General features: G+C 49.0%; 1 protein-coding gene across 2 annotated transcripts; it reads right to left on the bottom strand.

The window, feature by feature from the left end:
• Positions 1–119: 119 nt before the first annotated feature.
• On the bottom strand, positions 120–18010 carry Rsph9 (radial spoke head component 9). Of its 2 annotated transcripts, none has more exons than XM_057751817.1 (5): positions 17751–18010; positions 10424–10589; positions 7029–7158; positions 5185–5331; positions 120–487 (listed from the first exon to the last, which is right to left on the bottom strand). In XM_057751817.1, the coding sequence occupies exons 1-5, from the start codon at positions 17975–17977 to the stop codon at positions 255–257; spliced, it is 903 nt and encodes a 300-aa protein (XP_057607800.1). In that variant the 5' UTR covers positions 17978–18010; the 3' UTR covers positions 120–254. The 2 variants fall into 2 exon arrangements, with proteins under 2 accessions (XP_057607800.1, XP_057607801.1); XM_057751818.1 differs by having other exon boundaries at positions 128–415.
• Between the last annotated feature and the right edge of the window lie 254 nt (positions 18011–18264).

Here is an 18264-nt window from a genome sequence, read left to right as displayed (position 1 = left end):
GACCTAACCCACAAGTAGCTTTCAGTAGAGTCGAGGGACCTCAGCAGACACCTGACATCCCTTCCGCGGCTGCTCCTGTCTCTGCGTGGTGTCTCCTCAGGAGTGCACTCCTGCTCTCTGCTCCGCGGGCCTTTCAGACCCATGTCTCTGGATGGGGAACAGAATGACCAAAACCATGACAACAAAGAGGCCTAATGTGTCAGACTTTATGTAAATAATGTTTAGACTGCACATTAATACCCAGACTGCCCCTCCTATAGCATGAAGGGTAAGTCCATGTTCTTCTCACCCGTGCCCACGTAAATGTAGCCATAGTTCTTGGTGCGGGGAGCATGGTAGAAGGTGAGGCCTGGCCAGAGCAGGCTGCGCAGCACCACCAGCGCGTTGCCCCTCTCCATCTGGATACTCCAAGACCCTGGAGGGGACAGGGGAGTGGAGGCCTGGGGCTGAGGTGCCACTGTAAAAGCTGCTGTGCTCCTGGCTGCTGCTGCTCATTATGACACACAGGGAAGATAATGAAGACGTGAAATGCCAAGTTAGGGCTTAGGGGATCGGCAGACAGAGTGGCTCCTTCCCCTTGCACTAGAGTAAATCACCGTGACCTTGAACCTCTGTTCTGAGATGACAACCAGGGGCTCAAGCTGAAGTTGTCCCCACTCCCACCTCAAGAGGTTTTCCTAACTGCTGGTAGGTGGAGCCATGCTTGGTGTGATGGGACATGGGCTGCTGAGTCGGCCCTGTGCTACTCCAGACACAGCAGCTTAGACCAGGCCTAGCCGTGTAGCCAGGACTTGGCGGGAAGGGCCTGATCCAGCTCCAAGGGAGGGAGCCGCTGTGTGGGAGGAAGGAGCCTGGGAAAATCGCCTCTGGATGCAGATCTGGAGCTTCTATTCCCCTGCGCACTGAGGCCTCACCCCCAAACCAGCCACAGCCCTGCTCAGGGCCCTGCCAGGAAGGCAAATACTTTTGAAGGTTTTGGTGCAGGACCAACCAGTTCTGCTCTGAGGGCTGTTCTGGGGCCTTCATCAGTTGCCAGCTCAGCCCTGTTGCTGGCTCCCACCACTTGAGCTTCCCGCAGCCTACCTCCAACCATGGCCCACCCTGGTCACACCACACCCAACAGCATCACAATTCAATCCCCACCCTCTGGGGGCCACTCTGCATCCGAAAAGCTGGTCCCTGCATAGCTAGCTGTCTGCCCTGTTCAAAACCAGAGCTTTCTGGAAGCATGGAGGTCTGCTGCCCCTGGACCTGACTCAGCCATGCATGCATGGGACGATGAGGTGGTGGTTACACCATGGGCTTGTCATTGCCCCATCGTCAAGAAGGACTCAGAACATCGTGTATGACAGGCCCTGGCTGTAGCGGCACCTGACCAACAGCTGTTCTCTGGGAACCTGAGAACCTTGGTGGCATTCTTGGTCACAGTCTCCAGAAAACATTGTTTTGGGGGAGATGAGGATGGAGTGTGACAGAACAAAGTTTTCAGGTCCGCTGTGTCTGGTCCTTGACAACAAACCCAGGAATATACTGTTCTCTAGCCTTAGTCACTGCACGGGGGCCCAGCGCATCCACAGACCTTGGAGTCTGCAGCTTCATAGCCTCCTTGAGATAAGCAAGCCCAGATTGCGATTGCTCTGCCCACCAAAGGAGACTGATTTGTTAACTTCCCTTGCCCAAGTATTAGTATTAGCCCAGAGAAAACAACCTAGGGTCTACCCCCACCCTCACTGCAGCCAGATACCCATCGGTTCAGCCAACAGCATGGTGGCAGGGCCCCTCACACCAGCATGCCTGATCACCTCTTGTTTCCAGTAGATGGGGAATAGAGGTTGGGATGAGTGGCCCAGGCCCAGTAACAGGGAAAACTGTGAGGAAGTTAAACACAGAAACCAAGGAGGACAGGGCCAAGCAGGCCAAAGGGTGCTAGCCGAGTTGCAGCATGCCAGGGGCCGGCTCCTGCCTTCCCTTGCATTCCTGTCATGCTCTTGTCCTCTCATCCTTGCTGGCTGCTCATCACCCAGAATACGCTCACTCTCTCTCTCTTCTCCGTGCATGTCAGTAGACACGTAGCTTGTATCTGAGAAGCCAGGCATCGGCTGTCACCACCACCACCGTCTCAAGTGCAAACATGGAAAAACTAGGCCCAGCCAGCTACAGCTGCCCTTTGCAGGTTCACAGCCCCAGGTCTCCCAGGCCTCCTTGGACCTGGCTTCCGGTGGCTCTCCAAACACCTGTGCTCTGAGGCTGGGGAAAGGATCAGCCCCGGCTCAGCAGGGAGTCCTCCTGGGTGTCCGGGTTCCAGTGTGGAGCCCTAAGCTAAGGTAGGCTGATTTTTACCTCCTGCCACCTGGGAAGGAAGGCAGACATAAGGGTGTGTAAGAGTCAGGTTCCTGTGGAGTAGTAGCAGTTGTCTTAAGCCTCAACCCCTAGACTTCATCACACGAAGAAGTGACCAGGGAGGACTGGATAGTTGGCTCAACGCTTAAGAGCATGGTTACTCTTTAGGAGGACCTGGGTTGAGTTCAAGTACACGAGGCCTCACAACCGTCTGTAACTCCAGTGCCAGGGAGTCCAGCACCCTCTTCTAGCCTCCACGGACACCAGGCATGCATGTGGTACACAGATACACACGCAATGAAATTAAAAAAAAAAAAAATGACTAGGGGTTTCTGATGGGAAAAGCCACATCCCCCTTACCAAGGTAGTCATCCCTCCTAGAGGCTGGGGACATAGGAAAAAGATGCCCCTGGTGTCAGCCACCAATATAAGTAAGCATTGGGTAGCAGGGTCCCTGGTTAGCCAAGCTTACAAAAGACCTGGACAGGGAGAGCCATCTGCTCGCTCACCCATAAGGCTAATACAACGTTGCCCGTCCTCTTCAGGTTTCCTGTCTCATCCTATACCATAAAGCCCCACCGTAATCACCATCTATGATGGCATCTAAGGCCAATTTCCAAGCTACAGGACTCTTGCTGCCCTCTGCTGTTCAAACTGGGCATTGCCAGTGAGTGCTAGCTATTGGGACCCCTTCCCGCCAGCTCTGCACCCCCAGCCCTGCCACCTGCTGCCTCGATTGCTTTCCTCAAACCTTCCTCACACAGGAGAGTTGTCTTTCTCATTCCAAGGGCACCAAAAGGGCTTGGCACACAGCAGCTGCTCCGTGCTCCGCCGACAGCGAAAGCTTAAGGAATACTGAACAGCAGAACACCACTGAGGAATCTGGCTGCCTGACCCACGACTCTGCCCGTCTTCCTGGTGCAAGCCCAAGGCCAGAGAAGTCTTAGCCAGTGCCCTGTGCCTATCAGGGATCCAGCTCTACAAAACTGCCCATCCCAGGGTATTATTACATGTCAGGTCATTGAAAAGATATTGGCCTCAGACAACATCCCTCCCCCTTCTCTTTCACCAAGACTGGTCCAGAGAAAAGCCATGAGCTCTGGGCCTATCTCTGTGGGCTCAGAGAAGAGGCCCCAAGATAAGGCCCACTTCAACCATACCTGTTCAGAGGTGACACGGGCCATCCTGAATGCTTGCTTTAGACTCAGAAAACAATATTCCTCTCTAAGCAGAAAGAGCTAAGGAGCCACAAACCCCACCCCTTTAGCCAGGCATGGTGTCCCAGGGGACTCCTCCAAGGGTTCCTGTCCCCACTCTGTAGCCCAGCATGTCACCACGCCATCTATCAGTCAGGAGAGCCACTCAGCAGCAGCTCACCCAGCTAGAGAGAGTCTAGAAGGAAACCAGAGTTATGTCTGATAAGTGAGATCCATTCTGGCCCTATTCATGTCCCCTTTGGTCACAGAAGCCACCTATCCACTACTCACGGTGACTTGGCTCTGGTGCCCCCATGTGGCAGAATCCAGGTGCTCGGGACCGTCATCCGGCCCCTGGCACTGCACTGGCCCTGAGGGTTCTCTGTCCTCCCGTGCACATTGCCTTATGATGTGCATAAGATGTGTGCACAAGCCGGGCGGTGGTGGTGCACGCCTTTAATCCCAGCACTCCGGAGGCAGAGGCAGGCGGATCTCTGTGAGTTCGAGGCCAGCCTGGTCTACAAGAGCTAGTGCCAGGACAGGCTCCAAAGCTACAGAGAAACCCTGCCTCGAAAAACTAAAAAAAAAAAAAAAAAAAGATGTGTGCACAGTCCTGCCTTCAAGCCTCCGCAGCTTCTTCCACCATTTTTTTTTACCACCAGAAATATTTTTTTAACTGTGGTTTTTGACTAAGTGGTGTGGTGCATGCCTTAGGAGGCAGAGGCAGGTGGATCTGTGGAGTTTGAGGGCAGCCTGGTCTATAGAATGAGTCCCAGGACAGCCAGGACTACACAAAGAAACTGTCTCAAAGAATAAAAATAAAATAAAATCAGGGTTTCATGTAGCTCTGGCTGGCCTAAATTCACTGTGTAGCCAAGAATGACGTTAAACTTCTGCTCCTACTACATAATGACACCTTGTCTCAAAGAAAAAGAGGAGAAGAAGAAAGGCTGAACCAGAGGTGGGTTGGACAAAAGGAAGTATGGGGTTATGTCATCAAAGGACACAGGAAGTTGAATGGCAGCAGATAGGAGAAATAACTGTAAAAGGTCTATTGTAAAACATGGTAACTGTAGCTGATGCTGAACATATATGAATGGAGATATATATATATGTGATATAGATATATAAATAAGGTACATTTGAGATAGGGTTGTGTGTTAAAGTGCAGGTGTCTGTGTCCTAGGTTACAGGTCTGCACCACCCGGCTGGCTTCATATCACACTCCTAGGAAACACGGTGATAGCAGACAGTTGTGCTCCTTGCACGAAACAAAAACTATCTGGCCGGGCGGTGGTGGCGCACACCTTTAATCCCCGCAATCGGAAGACAAAGGCAGGTGGGTCTCTGTGAGTTCGAGGCCAGCCTGGTCTACAAGAGTTAGTGCCAGGATAGGCTTCAAAGCTATAGAGAAACCGTGTCTCAAAAATCTGCTCAAATACTTTGACTTGCCGCCTCCCCGCCCCCACAATAGAAGTGGATTGCCTCAGACCAGACTTGGGGAAGCCCCACCCTCCAGAGTCACAGTGAACCACCCATGCCTGCACAGTTGCTCAGTTCCAGCCTTGGAAGAAGGAGAAAGGTAGATGTTTGGCCTACTGCTCTGACCTGAAGACCAATCCTGCATCGTGAAGATAAAGCCTGTTACCTTTGGGGATGTCATACTCCAGGGAATCCATGAAATCCAGAGAGGGGTCCAAGTCTGCCTTCTCGAGCAAGGTCTTGTTCTTCAGGTCAACAGCCTCCCTGAAGTGGAAGTAGGAGCTGAGCTTCTTGATCTCAGACAAGGGCAGACCTGGAGGAGGGGGGCAGGAGAGCAGTTAACCCAAAGCCCAGGGATCCTTTGTCCTGGCATTGCCACTGCTGAGATGACTGCACAGGATCCCTCCGTCCACCAAAGAATCCAAGACAGAAAAGGAACTCATTCCCTCCGCCCATGCTTGACCCTGACCTCCATCTACGCCCCCACCCCAGAAAAAGGAGCAAGGAGGGACAGTGGCAAGAAGCAGGCAACTCTGACCCGGGGAATCTCAGGTCACCATACACACTCCTCCCTCAGGGTCCCGTGATTGATAACCCATTTCAGCTGCACTGCTTGGTTTTAACTGTCAAGTTGACACAACTTAGAATCACCTAGAGAAAGAGTTTGGTTCTTTTTTCAAGACAAGGTTTCTTTGTAACTTTGGAGCCTGTCCTGGAACTAGCTCTTGTAGATCAGACTGGCCTCGAACTCACAGAGATCCACCTGCCTCTGCCTCCCGAGTGCTGGAATTAAAGGCGTGTGCCACCACCACCCAACAAGTTTGGTTCTTTTAATTTTTTTATATATTTTTGAGATAGAGTCTCACTATATAGCTCTGGCTGGTTTGGACTCACAAAGAGTTCCTCTTATTTTCTGTGTTTGTGTACTCTAAGCCAAAGTATGTAGTCACTAAAAAGAATACATGTTTTATTCTCTATTCCTAGAAAAAAAAGGTAGAAATTGTCTGTGTCCCTGCCTTCAGAGTACTAGGATTAAAAGCATGAGCCACCATGTCCAACCTGGGAGTCTTAATGAAGAATCAGCTAGAGAGCCACCATGTCCAACCTGGGAGTCTTAATGAAGAATCAGCTAGAGCAGCGGTTCTCAACCTGTGGGTCTCGACCCCTCTGCAGATCAAATGAACCTTTCACAGGTTTGCAAATCAGATGTTTACATTACAATTCATAACAGTAGTCGGGCGGTGGTGGCACATGCCTTTAATCCCAGCACTTGGGAGGCAGAGGCAGGCGGATCTCTGTGAGTTCGAGACCAGCCTGGTCTACAAGAGCTAGTTCCAGGACAGGCTCCAAAACCACAGAGAAACCCTGTCTCAAAAAACAAACAAAAAAATTAATAAAAAAAAATAATAAAAATAAAAAAAACAATTCATAACAGAAGCAAAATCACAGTTATGCAGTAGCAACGAAAATAATTTTATGGTGTGGGGGTCACCACGACATGAGGAATTGTATTAAAGAGTCACAGCATTGGGAAGATTGAGAATCACTGATCTAGAGCAAGTTGGCCAATGGGCATGTCTGTGGGGGATTATATTCATTGTTGACTGAGGTGGAAAGACTCAGTCCATTGTGGGCAGTACCATTCCCTAGGCGGGGAGACCTGAACTATCTGAAATACAGAAAGCTGGCTGAGCACAAGCAAGCAAGCAGGTGTGCCCGAGTGTGCTCGTTTCTCTCTGCTCTCAACTGTGAAGTGACCAGCTGTCTCGAGCTCCTGCTCAGATGGACTGTACCCTCTCCTCCATTTTGCTACTTTCTGTCAGGGCACTGTTCACAGCAGCTGAATGAAATCAGGACGCTAACAGCAGCAGCAGGCCAGGAGGCCCACCCGCCTGGGGGATGCTGTGCACATAGCCATGCCTCTCCAAGGAGGGCAGATGCCCTGGCTTCCCAGACATGTCCAGCAGAACCTCAATACCTCCTGCTCTGAGAGGATCCGCAGGAACTCACCTTCAAAGGTCCGGTTGACATGGGTGACCCCGAAGGGAGTCTTGAAGAGGGCCCCTCGGGGGATGATGGCGACAGCTTTGTCAATCTGGTCAATGATTGACACCAACCGGGTCTCTTCCTTGATTTGAACCTGAGGAGACAGGAGAGGAACATCTTGCCAGGACACTGTGCCTGCTCACCTCAGGTGAAGGACAGAGATCGGCATGGCTAATTCTTCTCACCAGCAAGGCCTGAGACCTGAGTTGTGCTGAGTAAGCATTTGTCTTCCCTCTCCACACCCCCCACCACAACTCCCGCGCATGTGTGTGTGTGCGTGTGCGTGTGTGTGCGCACGCGTGTGTACAGGTGGCTCAGTGAAGCACCAGCAAGCCTGATTATCTGATTGGGAACACATGTAAAAAGCTGGACACTGGGTACAGTGGCACACATCTGTAATCCCAACACTCTTGTGGAGAGACGGAAGGGAAAGACAGAACTACCCAGAAGCTCAAGGGACAGCTGGTCTACCATAAACAACTCTGCAACAGAAACAGTAGAGATCTTGTCTAAAAAATAGTGGAAGGGGCTGGAGAGATAGTTCAGAGGTTAGAGCACTGGCTGCTCTTCTGAAAGATCTGGGTTCAGTTCCCAGCACCCACAATGCAGCTCACAACCATCTGTGACTCCAGTCACAAGGTACACAGACTCTACAGTAAAGCAAAGCATTCGTACACATCAAATAAATACATTTTCTTTTTTTAAAGTGCAAATGAAGAGCTGACTCCCCTAAGTTGTCCTGACCTCCATACTTACACCATGGCTCATACTTGCCTGAATACACACACACACAGAGACACAAACACAGACAAACACACAGAGAGACAGACACACTAATAACAAATATATAAAAATCATATATGTGGAAAAATCATGTACATTATTCAGATAATATATAAAAGCATATTAAAGGGGATTCAAGCCACTCATTATTCTACCTCCCACCCACTAGCATACTGATATGCTTCCTTCTATTTTTATGAATTTTTATGAAAAAATAAATTATGAATATATTTAAAGTAAAATTGGGATCACAGTTTACGTAGCGTCCTTCTCTACGCTCGACATCACCAAGTATTTCCCCATAAGGTCACCACACCTTACACAGATGATATTCCATTATGATTCACATCAGGGCAGCAGTAAGAAAAGGGAGCAAGCCGTGCTCAATACAGCAGCCTGTGGACCCACAAAGCCACCTGTCGCATGGCTGACCAAGGAAAGCAGAAACCAACAGGCAGCATGTCCCCAGCCCTGGGGCTGTGAATGCCACCTTAGAGACTCCAACAAGCCTGCAGGAGCAATGTAGTCACATGGCTATACAGGCTCAGAAGAGTGCATTCATCAGGTGGGAGATGTGGCTGCCGCTAACACAGACATATGGCGTCACCAAAGTTCAAATACAAGACTGGGTTTTGAATCCAGGTTTGGTTTAGCTGAACATGAGTTCCCTACTTGTTGGCCCAGTGGCATTTCTAGGAACTGGCCCTTTAGATAAAGTGCACACGTTGGAAATGACGTCAGTCCAAGGCCACTTGGCGCGGCATGTTTGCCAGAGCTGAAACCTGGAAGCTACTTTCCACTAATCAGACTCTGTTTAAACACAGGTACATTCACACACTGGCACAAAAAGCAGGGCGGCTGGTTGGGTGCTGATATAGGTAGTACTCTAGAAGACATGGAGAAGAGCAATGCACAGCCTGTGGACATACCTCACAGCCATTCTGTTTGAAAAATTTATTGTTTTAGTACTTTGCACATGTGGGTGTTTTGCCTGCATACATGTCTGTGCACCATGTGCGTCTCTGGTACCCGCAGAAGTCAGAAGAGGCTGTCGTGTCAGGTCCCCTGGAATCTGAGCTATAGTGGCTCTGAGTCACCATATGGGTACTTAGAATAGAGCCACGTCATCTGCAAGAGCAACAGCTGCTTTCAACAACTGAGCCCACTCTCCTGCCCCACATCTTTTAATTTTGTTTATTAAGAAAAACACAAAGAGGCCAGGGGTTTCCTCGCCACTGGTGTCTGGAAATAGCACCCCACTCTTCATAAAGGAGCCAGACCCCCAAGGATCATGGGAAGATGCAGGTTTGGGTTGCTGGGCCGTGGATTGTACCCTATGAGCTCCTGGAGGGCAGTGAGGCTGCTGATGCCGTTGGAAGGATATGGAGTAGACAGGGACACACACGCTAAATAGTTACATAATGTCCCCTAGAAAGATGGTTTCCCAGTCCAGCAGGCAGGGAACAAAGGAAATTTTATCACATTCCTTTTAGTGCCTATGACTCAGGAAGCATGTGGTGTATTATCTAGTAAAATTAAGATTAGTCCCAAAGGGCTAGTCAGATGGCTCTGGGGGTAATGCACTGATCAAAGTCCAATGATCGAAGTTCAGACTTAGAACTTATACAGAGAAGGATAGCCCAACCCCACATACGAAATAAATAAATGCACTTCAACAGCAGAGTGGTCGCCCAGAATAAATAAGGCCCAGCTTCGATCCCCAGCACTGTAAAACAATAATAATAAGCCAGGCAATGGTGACACTCACCTTTACAATAATAGTAAGCCAGGAAATGGGGACACTCACCTTTAATCCCAGCACTCGGGAGGCAGAGGCAGGTATGGTCTATTGAGTGAGTTCTAGGACAGCCAAGGGTACAGAGAGAAACCCTGTCTCAAAAAGACAGAATAATAACAACAGCAACACTATCTGCACGCATACACAGTCCTGGTCCTCAAGATACTCCACGGGCCACTCTCCCCGGCCCCGTGTGGAGCCAGCTTTACCAGAGCTGCCTACCCACACTCTTCACCCTGCCCCTCAAGTCTCAGCCACTAGTCCAGTGTCCTCCTCGCCATCAGGATGGTGCGGGTGCAGCAGAGCCCCGGCTTCCCCAGGGACGCAGTGCACAGCTGGGCAGTGGTGACGATGGTGACAATAGACAGCCACAGCGGGACTTGCTCTTGTTTCTACCGGGCTGGAATCCTGTTTGCTTTTTTATATGTTTGAGGGTTTTGCCTGCATTCATGTCCATGTACCACTTGTGAACCTTGTGCCCACAGAGGTCAGAAGAAGACATTGCACCCCTTGGAACTGGAGATCCAGCTGTGAGCTTCCGTATGGATGCTGGGACCGGAACCCAGATCCCCTGGAAGAGCAGCCAGTGCTGTAATCACTGAGCATCTCCCAGGCCCTGGAACCCTGCTCTTGCGTTGATTCAGTTGGGTTTGGCGTGTGAGGCTGGGAGTGCTAGGGCTTTGCCCGTGGTGCTCACACCTTCTCCCATCATGTTGACCCCCAACCGTAATGGGCATCTGCTCAAACCCCTCCCGCACCCTCGCACCCCTGCACTTACCACCACTTCTTCATCAAAGACCTTCTCCGCCTCGGTCACCTTCTGGAGCTCGGTGTGCTCATACTCGTGTGAGGGATCACCCATGAAGCGGCCACTCACCACCGCCGTCTGCGTTGCCATCTCCTCTGTGGCAGGGGGCAAGAGGCTCCACTCTGTGCAGTTCAGGCTGCCAATGACATCCGCATCACCCTGGGCTCCACTTCTCCTTGCTCCCACCACTTTCCCTTCTCACAGGGTCAGACAGCCAAAAGCTTTGGGAACACCTCCATCCTGGACCTTTCAGAGTGTTTGTGGTACAGTCCACCCATACACTTGATGCACTTTTTTGTTTGTTTTTGTTTTGTTTTGTTTTTCAAGACTAGGTTTCTCTGTGTAGCTTTGGCTGTCCTGGAACTAGTTCTTATAGATCAGGCTGGTCTCAAACTCACAGAGATCTTCCTGCCTCTGCCTCCCAAGTGTTGGGATTAAAGGTGTGGGCCACCACCACCTAGCTTGTACATTTATATTTATGTATTTTTCACTTGTTTTAAAATATTTTATTTTGGGGGCTGAAGATATGGCAGCTCTTCCAGAGGACCCAGGTTGGTCCCCAGCACCTAAATGGTGGCCTGAAATTGTAACTCCAGTTCCAGGAGATCCTGGTGTTCTCTTCAGCCCTCACAACCTATAGCAGGGTGTGTGTGTCACCTCACCTAGCCAACGCTTATATACAACATTTATGTATCTCATTGATACATAAATGTGCTGGTTTGGGGGCCAGTGTTTTGTCTAATAAATTGAGAGCTTCTCACACAGAGTAATATAGGGAAGGACCAACTTCCAAGTTTGCACCCAGCTTCAGAGATAGGTCACCTTCTTAGCAGCAAAACCCACGGTCACCAGCAGAAAGGCTTGACCCTCCACTAGCATAATCTTGATTTGCTTATTTTTCAAATAGAACCATAAAGAGTTTAAATTATTATTTCTTTTTTAAATTTATTTATTATGTATACAATATTCTGTCTGTGTGTATGCCTGCAGACCAGAAGAGGGCACCAGACCCCATTACAGATGGTTGTGAGCCACCATGTGGTTGCTGGGAATTGAACTCAGGACCTTTGGAAAAGCAGGCAATGCTCTTAACCTCAGAGCCATCTCTGCAGCCCCCTAAGTTATTATTTCTTGCTTAATAATTTTTCTCCTCTTTTTATATGTTTTTGTTTTGTTTTTAGCATGTATGCCTATGTATCGCATGCATGCCAGGTGCCCACAGAGGCCAGAAGGCTGCACTGGATCCCCTCAGACTGGAGTAACTAAGACCTCTGGAAGAGCAGTCAGTGCTCTTAATTGCTGATCCATCTCTCCAGTCCCTAACCTTAAGCTTTTCAAAGTCACAGAAGCTCCATGGCTAGGTACAGATGCACATTCCTGTTATCCCAGCACTTAGAGGCAGTGGAGGCAAAAGAAAATTTAAGGTCATAAGTCTGAGGCCACTCTGACCTACCTACACGACCCTATCGAATGACTTACAATGAGCCATGGTCAGTGTTCTAGTCAGGGTCACTATTGCTGTGATAAAATTCAAGGGGAAAGCAGCCTGGAAGGAAAAGGTTTGTCTTGTATTTCCATATCACTCTTTGTTCACTGTTTTTTTTTTTTTTTTTTTTTTTGGTTTTTCGAGACAGGGTTTCTCTGTGGTTTTGGAGCCTGTCCTGGAACTAGCTCTTGTAGACCAGGCTGGTCTCGAACTCACAGAGATCCGCCTGCCTCTGCCTCCCAAGTGCTGGGATTAAAGGCGTGCGCCACTGTTTATCCTTGAAGGAAGTCAGGAAGGATCTCAAACGGGGCAGGAGCCTGGACACAGGAGTTGATGCAAAGGCCGTGGAGGCCATGGAGGCCATAGAGGGCGCTGCTCATCACGGCTTGCTCTGCTCAGCTTGCTTTATTTTATGGGATTGCTCTATCCGCATGTACGCCTTTATGCCAGAAGAGGGCATCAGATGCTACTAGAGATGGTTGTGAGCCACCACGTGGTTGCTGGGAATTGAACCCAGGAAAACTGGAAGAGTAGCAAGTGTTCTTAATGGCTGAGCCATCTCTCCAGATTGCAGGGTCACCAGCCAAGGGATGGTAGCCATCCACAAGGATCTGCCCCGCCCCAATCAATCATTAATTAAGAAAATGCCCTACAGGCTTGCATAGAGGCATTTTTTTTTTCTTTTTTTGGTTTTTCAAGACAGAGTTTCTCTGTAGCTTTGGAGCCTGTTCTAGAACTAGCTCTCATAGACCAGGCTGGCCTCGAACTCGCGGAGATCCACCTACCTCTGCTGGGATTAAAGGCGTGGGCCACACCATCCAGCTAGAGGCACTTTCTTAATTGAGGTTTCTTCTTCTCAGATGACTCCAGTTTGTGTTAAATTGACATAAAACTATGCCGGCACTCAGGAGGCAGAGGCAGGCAGATCTCTGTGTGTCCGAGGCCAACCTGGTCTACAAATCAAGTTCCAGGACAGCCAGAACTGTTACATAGAGAAACCCTGTCTGGAAACAAACAAACGACCACCACTAACAATAATAACAAGAAAGAAAAAAAACCAACCATCTACCCAGCAAAGTAAGTTTAAAATGTTCATAAATCTAAAATACATTAAATGCCCCTAAACCGGCCAACACCACAGTTTAGAGACACAGCCTGGAACTCCTGCTTACAACCACTGCTCAGGATTGGATGAGGAATTAAATCACACGTCACTAGCCAGGGACACATTCAGGGCAAAACATGCTTTCTACTGAACCCTGCTGTGAAGTCATCACACAGCAAGTGGAACCTGTCCCAGTCCCAGCTGTGTGCCAACGTTAAAGACGTCTGGACTGTGAAATTCCAGATGAGTCTCTTGAGGTTGAATTTTGTACAATTATGAGTTTGTTTCCACCCCCTAACAACAAAACAAACCAAAAAGTGTGTTGTTGTTGTTGTTGTTGTTGTTTGTTTGTTTGGCTTGTTCCATTGTTTCTACAACACATTTGTAATCTGAAGCGTTTGTGAAGCAGAAAAAGGAGAATCTGAAGTTCAGGTCATCGTTGTGTTTGGTTGGAAGCTTCAACCCAGCCGCTGAAGTCCCAAGAGTCTGAAATGTTTAGGTGGAACTTTCCACCCCAAGCCCTCTCCCCTGGGAGTTGCCACAGTCCAGACTCCACCTCCGAGAAAGCCTGCCAAACGGTGACCCCTCCCCAGAGAAGCTCAAGACCACTCCCACAGTGTATTTAAACTGCCCCACAGAGAATGAACACGTGGTCTTCTCGGTCTTCTTTTTCCCTCACCGTGTTTTTTCTGGTCTTTCTAATTTGGTCTGATTTGGATTACAGCATTGGCTGAGAGGTTTGTTGGGCCGCAAACCTTTTCACCTTGGACTATGTCGTGAGTTTAAGGCCCTAGAATACATAAGACCCCGTGTTTAGTGTGTGTGTATGGCAGGGGTGGGGTGCGGTGGGATGTTTTCTTCCTCACTGCGCTGTGATTTCTGCTCCCAGTCGGGCTGTGGTGGCGCACACCTTTAATCCCAGTACTCAGGAGGCAGAGGCGGGCGGACCTCTGAGTTCAAGGTCAGCCTGCTCAGTAGAGCGAGTTCCGGGACAGGTAGAGTTATACATCGTTTTTTGTCTCCTGTACCTGGCGCCACCCAGCCTGTAATAGATGTGGGTGTTTAGTCTGACCATTGTGTGGTCCCAAATACACATACACATTGTAACAGAAGGCCCACCGAGAGTTTGCGTTACCTTTTTCAGGCAGACTGAATTCCTTGTGCCTGAATCAGTACACAGCACAGAGCAGGTGTAGCTCAACCGAATGAGTCCCAGTCTCGGCACCATGGGTCCCGGTCTGCATGTCTACGGCTGCCTTACCATGTGTTGCCCCTGGGCACCTCATGCCAATCACTGCCCTCCCACTGCCTTTTGTTAGCTTTGGTTTGTTTGCTTGTGGGTGGTTTTGTTATTTGAGGTAGGGTCTCCCACTGTAGCCCAGGCTGGCCTTGAACTTCTGCCTCAGTTTCCTTAGTGCTGGGGTTACAGGCCTAATCCTGACGTCTGGATTCTCAATAGTAACAGGGCCGACACTTAGCTGCATCAACTGAATGGACCAACAGCGAACCCTACATCTTCCTCCAACCTGTCACAGTCTCCCTCTTTAATGGTTTCAACCAACCCTCACCTCTGGGCACTGCAAAGACCCCTAATGCTCACCTCCCCGCCATTCCCAGACCACTGCCCACTTAGATCTGAGCAGACTCTTCTTGTTTTTGGTGCCCCCTGGTGACCTATGGACAGGGTTTCAGCCCTTGACTTGTCCAAACATGCTGCCTCTGCCAAGTTCAGGTCCTGTGTCTCCCCAGTCCCTCAAAGCCTCCTCTCGTGCAGGAGGGTTTAGAGGAAGACACAGCGGGCTGCTGTGGGCGTGCTTGTCTTTCAGCAGCCAGGGCAGTTGCTCCCTGATCGTTTACTTAGCTGTTCTCCAGGAGTCCAGAACTCTTGGCTATCTCTTTAAGTACACTTAATTCTAGCTTTTTTTTTTTTTTTGAGACAGGGTCTTTAAATTTTTTTAAAATTATTTTGTGTGTACAAGTGATTTGCCTACATATCTGTACATGCATCTCATATGTGCAGTATCCTCAGAGGCCAGAAGAGGGTGTTGGGGCCCCTGGGACTGGAGTTATAGATGGTTCTAAACTACCATGTGGGTGCTGGGGATTGATCCCCAAGTGTCCAGAAGAGTAATCAGTGCTCTAAAGTACTGAGCCATCTCTATCCCCAACACAGGGTCTGATGTAGCCCAGACTGGCTTCAAACTCTCTATCTATATATCAGAGGCTCACCTTGAACCTCTCATTCTCCTTCAGTGCTGGTTTGAGGCATGGGTAAGTAAATGAAGTCCCCAGATACCTGCAGCTCGAGTGTTGTATAAAGTGGTAGGATCTCTCTCCATTGTCCTGGGGAACTCAGAAAAAGACTGGACTGGTCCTCTATGGTAGCCTTACACTGGAAAATTTCCCCCAGATCTTTCCCCATTGCACAAGTCTTCCGGCTGCAGAGCCCACATCCCCGTGGGACGCTTCCAAATAGCTCTAGCACAATTCCCCAGAGCGTCTGACTTCTCCAAGCCACACCCAGTCCACAGCTGTAATCTGAATTCTTTTTTTTTCATTTTTTATTGATATTTATTGAGCTCTACATTTTTCTCTGCTCCCCTCCCTGCCTTTCCCCTCTCCCTTCAACCCTCCCCCAAGATCCCCATACTCTCAATTTACTCAGGAGATCTTGTCTTTTTATACTTTCTACTTCCCATGTAGATTAGATCTATGTAAGTCTCTCTTAGTGTCCTTGTTGTCTAAGTTCTCTGGGATTGTGGCTTGTAGGCTGGCTTTCTTTGTTTTATGTTTAAAAATCACCTATGAGTGAGTACATGTGATAATTGTCTTTCTGTGTCTGGGTTACCTCACTCAAAATAATGCTTTCTAGCTCCATCCATTTTCCTGCGAAATTCAAGCTGTCGTTATTTTTTTCTGCTGTGTAGTACTCCATTGTGTAAATGTACCACATTTTCCTCATCCATTCTTCAGTCAAGGGGCATTTAGGTTGTTTCCAGGTTCTGGTTATGACAAACAAAGCTGCTATGAACATAGTTGAGCACATGTCCTTGTGGCATGATTGAGCATCCTTTGGATATATACCCAAAAGTGGTATTACTGGATCTTTTTTTTTTTTTAAACTGGGTCTTGAGGAAGGTTGTTTCCTAGTTTTCTGAGAAATCACCACACTGACATTGAAAGGGGTTGTACCAGCTTACATTCCCACCAGCAACACAGGATTGTTCCCTTTACCCCACAACCTCTCCAGCATAAGCTGTCATCAGTGTTTCTGATCTTGGCCATTCTTACAGGTGTAAGATGGAATCTCAGAGTTGTTTTGATTTGCATTTCTCTGATGACTAAGGATGTTGAACATTTCCTTAAGTGTCTTTTAGTCATTTTATATTCCTTTGTTTAGCATTCTCTGTTTAGGTCTGTACCCCATTTTTTTATTGGATTATGTGTTCTTTTGGTGTCCAATTTCTTGAGTTCTTTGTATATTTTGGAGATGAGACCTCTGTCTGATGTGGGGTTAGTGAAGATCTTTTCCCATTCTGTAGGCTGTCGTTTTGTCTTATTGACCATGTCCTTTGCTTTACAGAAGCTTTTCAGTTTCAGGAGATCCCATTTTTTTTTATTTGAATTTTCGAGACAGGGTTTCTCCATAGCTTTTTTGGTTCCTGTCCTGGAACTAGCTCTTGTAGACCAGGCTGGCCTCGAACTCACAGAGATCCGCCTGCCTCTGCCTCCCGAGTGCTGGGATTAAAGGCATGTGCCACCATCGCCCGGCAGGAGGTCGCATTTTTAATTGTTTCTCTCAGTGTCTGTGCTGCTGTGGTTATATTTAGGAAGTGGTTCCTTGTGCCAATGCATTCAAGTGTACTTCCCACTTTCTCTTCTATAAGGTTCAGTGTGGCTGGCTTTATGTTGAGGTCTTTGATCCATTTGGACTTGAGTTTTGTGCATGGTGATAGATATGGGTCTATTTTGATTTTTCTACATGTTGAAGTCCAGTTATGCCAGCACCACTTGTTAAATATGCTTTCTTTTTCCCATTTGATATTTTTTGCTTCTTTGTCAAAAATCAGGTGTTCAAAGATGTGTGGATATCTGGGTCTTCTATTCGATTCCATTGGTCCTCCTGTCTGTTCTTATGCCAATACCAGGCTGTTTTCAGTACTGTAGCTCTGTAGTAGAGTTTGAAGTCAGGGATTGTGATGCCTCCAGAAGTTCTTTTATTGTACAGGATTGTTTTAGCTATCCTGGGTTTTTTGCTTTTCCATATGAGGTTGAGTACCGTTCTTTCGAGGTCTTTGAAGAATTTTGCTGGCATTTTGATGGGCATTGCGTTGAATCTGTTGTAACCCGAATTCTACACCAGGTTGCCTTCTCCAGGATCTCTCTCTTTGCCCCTGCTCCGTTTAGCCCTCTCTCTACTATGAATCCCCTTGCACCAGTTTTCTTGTTCCTCCAGGCTGACAACCCCTGAACACCGCCCGCCTCCAGCCACTTTCCAACCCCATCAGGATTCACAAAATTCTCACGGTCATGACATCCCAGTTCCCAAACTCTGCAACTGTCCATTTCCCTCCTCCGGCCCCGCCCACAGGCTGCGTCTTAGTGATTCTAGGGCAAGTCCTGCCCACCCTTCTCTCCCAGCCGTAGCAGCACCCACCACCCTACGGTATTCTCCTGCAGCCTCGTCTGCCACAGGGTCGCCTCACCTGTAGAGCGTCTTGCGAGGTGCGAGCTGGTCCTCACTCAGCCCCTGTGCGATATAGTAATCCGCAACAAGGCCGAGGATTCGGCCCCAGAAAAGGACCCGAGCAAAGCGGTAATCGCGCTTAACCAGCATAAGGGACGTGAGCAGGGAAGCTCGACGGTCCGGGCTGAGCCCCTGCCCACTGCCAGACGCCAACTCCAGCGACAACAAGAGACTGTCCGCATCCATCAGGCCGGCCGTTCTCCACGCTAGTCCAACCGCTAAACCCTGTCTCCATGGAGACCCTGAGCCCCGCCCCTTCAGTCTAGCAGGAAACAAAATCCCACCCACAGGACCGCCCATCTCTCTAAACCCGCCCTTTCCTGGAGCCCGGGAACACAGCAGCCCCACCCTCCTCCATTACCCGTCCAGACACTTGTCTTTTGTTGTTTCGGCTCGGCTTTCAGTTACGAAGTGCCAGACCAGCTCCACACTCACGCTTCGTATTATTAAGGCCTATGCTCCAGCCATTCCCA

The sequence above is a fragment of the Chionomys nivalis genome, chromosome 19 (assembly GCF_950005125.1).
Source record: "Chionomys nivalis chromosome 19, mChiNiv1.1, whole genome shotgun sequence".
NCBI lineage: Eukaryota > Metazoa > Chordata > Mammalia > Rodentia > Cricetidae > Chionomys > Chionomys nivalis.
This window is presented reverse-complemented; position numbering and strand designations above follow the sequence as displayed.